Here is a 3,879-nt window from a genome sequence, read left to right as displayed (position 1 = left end):
TATTTCTTTTAAATAATCTACACCTAATCCCTTACACTTGCTATGAATGTCTACCAACAAATGTTTATCAAACTTATAACTAGTTCTACATTTTTAAGAAAAATATTATGATAGTTCTACATTGGAATAAGCTCAATTTCCAATTACCAAAGTGAGATGTGACAAAGTGAAGGGGTGAAATTTTTTCCATACTACAAAGTATTATTGTACATTTTATATTATATTTGTATCTCGAAAAATGGTGCTTATATGTTAGCTTATGGTGTGGCAAAGTCCATTACCTGCCAATTGGTCAGCTATGTGTCGATTGGAATTCGGCACAGAGCAAAAAAATCTCCGTACAACTATCTTCTACAAGAAGGAAACTACGCCATCATTCAAACTCCAGTTCCTCACTTTCTTCTTGTCCCCGTCTTTACGTTTACCATTCAAGCACAAATGGCGCATTACGTGTGCCGAGAGAAGTATGGTTTCGTGATTTCTAAACATGGGAGGCAAACTGAGAGGGTTGCCAGATTTTTGAAGCCATGCGCCACCACCGCTGACGAGGCGGAGAGGGTTTCCTATCGTGCCCACTTACTGTTTGAAGAAATGTCTAGCGGACAAAAACGGTGGCCCAACAGGGTTAACTTCCAAAGCTGGGCTTGTCCCCAAAGGAATTGGAACAAATGGGTCGAAAAGCTGGAGGTACAACACTCTGTCATGTGGAAACAAATTGGAATTTACGATGCCATCATGGGTTCTTGCTGTGATATTAAGCGCAATAAGGATATAATATTGGGTTTGGTTGAATTTTGGTGTTCTGAGATGAATACTTTTGTGTTTCCATGGGGGGAAGCCACAATTACATTGGAAGATGTGATGATTCTTGGGGGTTTCTCTGTTCTTGGGGAACCCATTAAGAAGGATGTGACTACAAAGGACTTGATTATGGTGGTGGACGCCATGAGAAAGAGGAAGTCTGCAATTTCAAAAGGTAAGTCTAGAAAAACTACTCATGGAGCTTGGATGAAGCACTTTGTAGATATCGACAATGACATTGAGGTTGAGCATGCGGGTTTTCTCTCATACTGGTTGTCAAGGTATGTCTTCCCTTTACCTACTAAAGACGCTGTTTCAAATGGTGTGTTTCCTATTGCAGCCCATTTGGTTGGAGGGACCAAAATGGCTTTAGCCCCCGCAGTCCTTGCAGGCTTGTATAAGAACTTGAGTTTGCTGAAGGAGAAAGCACTTTCTGCTTCTAATTATGGTGAAATAACTGTCATCGCTCCATTTCGACTTGTTTTGTTGTGGGCATTTGAGCATTTTCCTCAGCTAGTGCGGACATCCCCAAATGTACTCAAGTCTGGGGAGCCAAGAGCTGCCCGCTGGTACAAATTCATTTGCCAAATGGATAAATCTTTTGTTGATCCCGTCTTCTTATCAGGGCAATACTTTCAATGGAGGCCTTATGCTGCTGATATAACCAACTGGAATCATTCATCTTATTACAGAGCTGAAGATCATTTAGAAATTGACAGTGGGAAGAACTCTGACCAGAATTTGCAATGTTATCTCATATGTATGACAATGTGTTACTTAGTTGGATTAGATTGTCGAGAGAGTTATATGCCTCATCGTGTGGCAATGCAGTTCGGTATCGATCAGGATTTACCTGGTGAATTCTCTGGATTGGTCTTTGGCCCCAAAGATGTTTGTTTCTTTGTTCCTCCCAGGTCCTTTGAACCCGGTGTTTCGCTAAAGTACTCCAACTGGTGGAAGAATTCTGAGTTCATTTGTGGAGGAAAACTGCCTAGCGTTTTGAGAAGAAGCTTAGATACTTTTCAAATGCCTCCAGGCGGGGCTGAAATAAGCTCTAAGGATTACCATTCTCCAAATTTTACAGCAAGGTCGAAGGACAGCGAGATTGTGTCTCGGTCCTCCATAAAAGATGAGGTTGTAGTGGCCGATGAGTGTGAATCCGTGAAGTGGAACAACAACTTTGATGTTTTACTCGAACCAATTTCTGAATCTGATTTTCCCACCAGAGAAGCTGTAAGCTTGGAAAGGAGCTCATCACCATCCATAGAGGAAGTGAAGGGTGGGGGTGGTTCCTTTACCGCCGCTAAATCATTTGATTCAGGAAGTCCTGATTGTTCGACTCCATGTTCTGTTGGCGTCAGATCCCTTGCTTCGATCACTAGGGAATTGTCTCCCACAAAATGGTTTCAAGATTCTGTTGCGACCGATCATTTTGTAACTCCCCAAAAGATGGATAAAGATTCCAAGGAAATTGATGATAACCCTCCTTCAGAGAGTAGGCATGGAGTCAATGGGTGGAACAGCGAAACTACTTCAGATGAAGTTCATCTCAATCAAACCAATAGAAAAAGAAAATTGTATACTTTCACAGAAGTGAGTTCAGATAGGGAAGAAACAATTTCAATAATGAATGTCAATAGTGATGGAATGCAAGGAGATTGTGTCAATGCAACAATAGATGTTGATGAAAGAATCCTTGAATTTCAGATACTGGAATTGGAAAAGAGAATTGAGAGACTGGAGAAACAGAAGGGAATAAGTTCAGGTAGAGGATAAGAAAAATTCAGTAAATAGTGCATTCACAACCTGATTTTCAGGTTCCTGTGAATTCAGTTTGTTTAAGCCCTATGAGTGTGAATTGGTTTTGTAAATTCTATCTTTGTTGTCAGTGGTGGAATGAAGAAAAAGTTGATCTGCAGTGGATTGGAGGATTTTTTGTTTCTAAGGACCGACTTCTGGCTTTTGTTTTTCTGCTACGCTGCAATATCTCTTGAAGAGCAACATCTCAATTGTGGGATGTGTTCAAGATGGTGGATTTTGATCGTATGGTGTCTTTTTATTGCACAATATACTTCTGTAAGAAAACTGGAGAAATACTGCTAAAAGCTTCTTCACCAGGAAAGGAGCATATTGGCAAATGTATATTGTTAGTGAAAATGTTACCATTTTAAATTTGTGACAATATGTACAATTGTTCTGAATCTTGTAAATGAAGATCACGATAATATCTAATGTACAAGCTTTTCACAAATTAGATCATCGAACTTTAATGATCTGCTTATGTCGCGCACTTGTGTGACATTTTTTAAAGTTTAGAAATTAAATTGGATACCCATTTAGGTTCAAATTTATAATCATTCAATTTTTTTTAAAAAAAAAAACAAAAAAATTCACCTAAAATATTGGTTAAGTTTCATTTGGAACCATTTTTTATGATAAGATTTCATTAACAAGTGACTATTTTAATTTGAATGGGATAAAATGTTGTTAAAAGAATCAAAGATGAAACACCATTTAAACATTTTGTAGGGCAAAAATAAAATTCTTGCTAACCTTTTTTTATCCGTTCATCTGTTTCTTCAGTATATAAACTTCTCTCTCAAGCCATCACATCCTTCTTTTCTTGGATATTTGCATAATCATACAAAAGTAAGGGTTATTTGAAAAAAGAATTGGAAAAAAAGTGATGATATTGAAACTATTTGGGAAAATGGAGCGGAAAATTTGTCCTGCAAGTGCACCTCTAATGAAGGACACCATAGATGTTGCGTCTGGATACATGCAATGGTACGTCAATATTAGTCGACGATACATCACAAAGGTAGGAGCATCATACCATTTTTTGGTAAGGGTTTATTATTTAATTGAATCAATTAAAAATTGTTTAGTTACATAGTCTAATTGTAATTGTATGGACTGTAGGAAAAGTTTGACTAGTTGAAAATATCTAGTATACCATCAAATGCGGTGACTAGAACGATAAAACTTGTTTTGCGTAATTTGACATCCATATATAGAGTAAGATATTTTGAAGGCGATGTTCCTGATGAAGAACAAGGTGATCCAACTAGACATGAG

At 38.0% G+C, this 3,879-nt stretch overlaps 1 protein-coding gene across 1 annotated transcript; it reads left to right on the top strand.

Annotated features, from left to right (window-relative positions):
- Positions 1–222: 222 nt before the first annotated feature.
- LOC105434898 lies at positions 223–3,065 on the top strand. Its single transcript, XM_011653170.2, has one exon. The coding sequence runs from the start codon at positions 250–252 to the stop codon at positions 2,575–2,577; it is 2,328 nt and encodes a 775-aa protein (XP_011651472.2). The 5' UTR covers positions 223–249; the 3' UTR covers positions 2,578–3,065.
- Positions 3,066–3,879: the final 814 nt, after the last annotated feature.

The sequence above is a fragment of the Cucumis sativus genome, chromosome 3, assembly GCF_000004075.3.
Source record: "Cucumis sativus cultivar 9930 chromosome 3, Cucumber_9930_V3, whole genome shotgun sequence".
Lineage (NCBI taxonomy): Eukaryota > Viridiplantae > Streptophyta > Magnoliopsida > Cucurbitales > Cucurbitaceae > Cucumis > Cucumis sativus.
The sequence above is the reverse complement of the archived record's forward strand: the minus strand, read 5'-3'. Positions and strand labels throughout refer to the sequence as shown.

Coding starts and splice junctions, on each gene's coding strand:
- LOC105434898 (XM_011653170.2), top strand. CDS start 250: ATGTTAGCTTATGGTGTGGCAAAGTCCATTACCTGCCAATTGGTCAGC.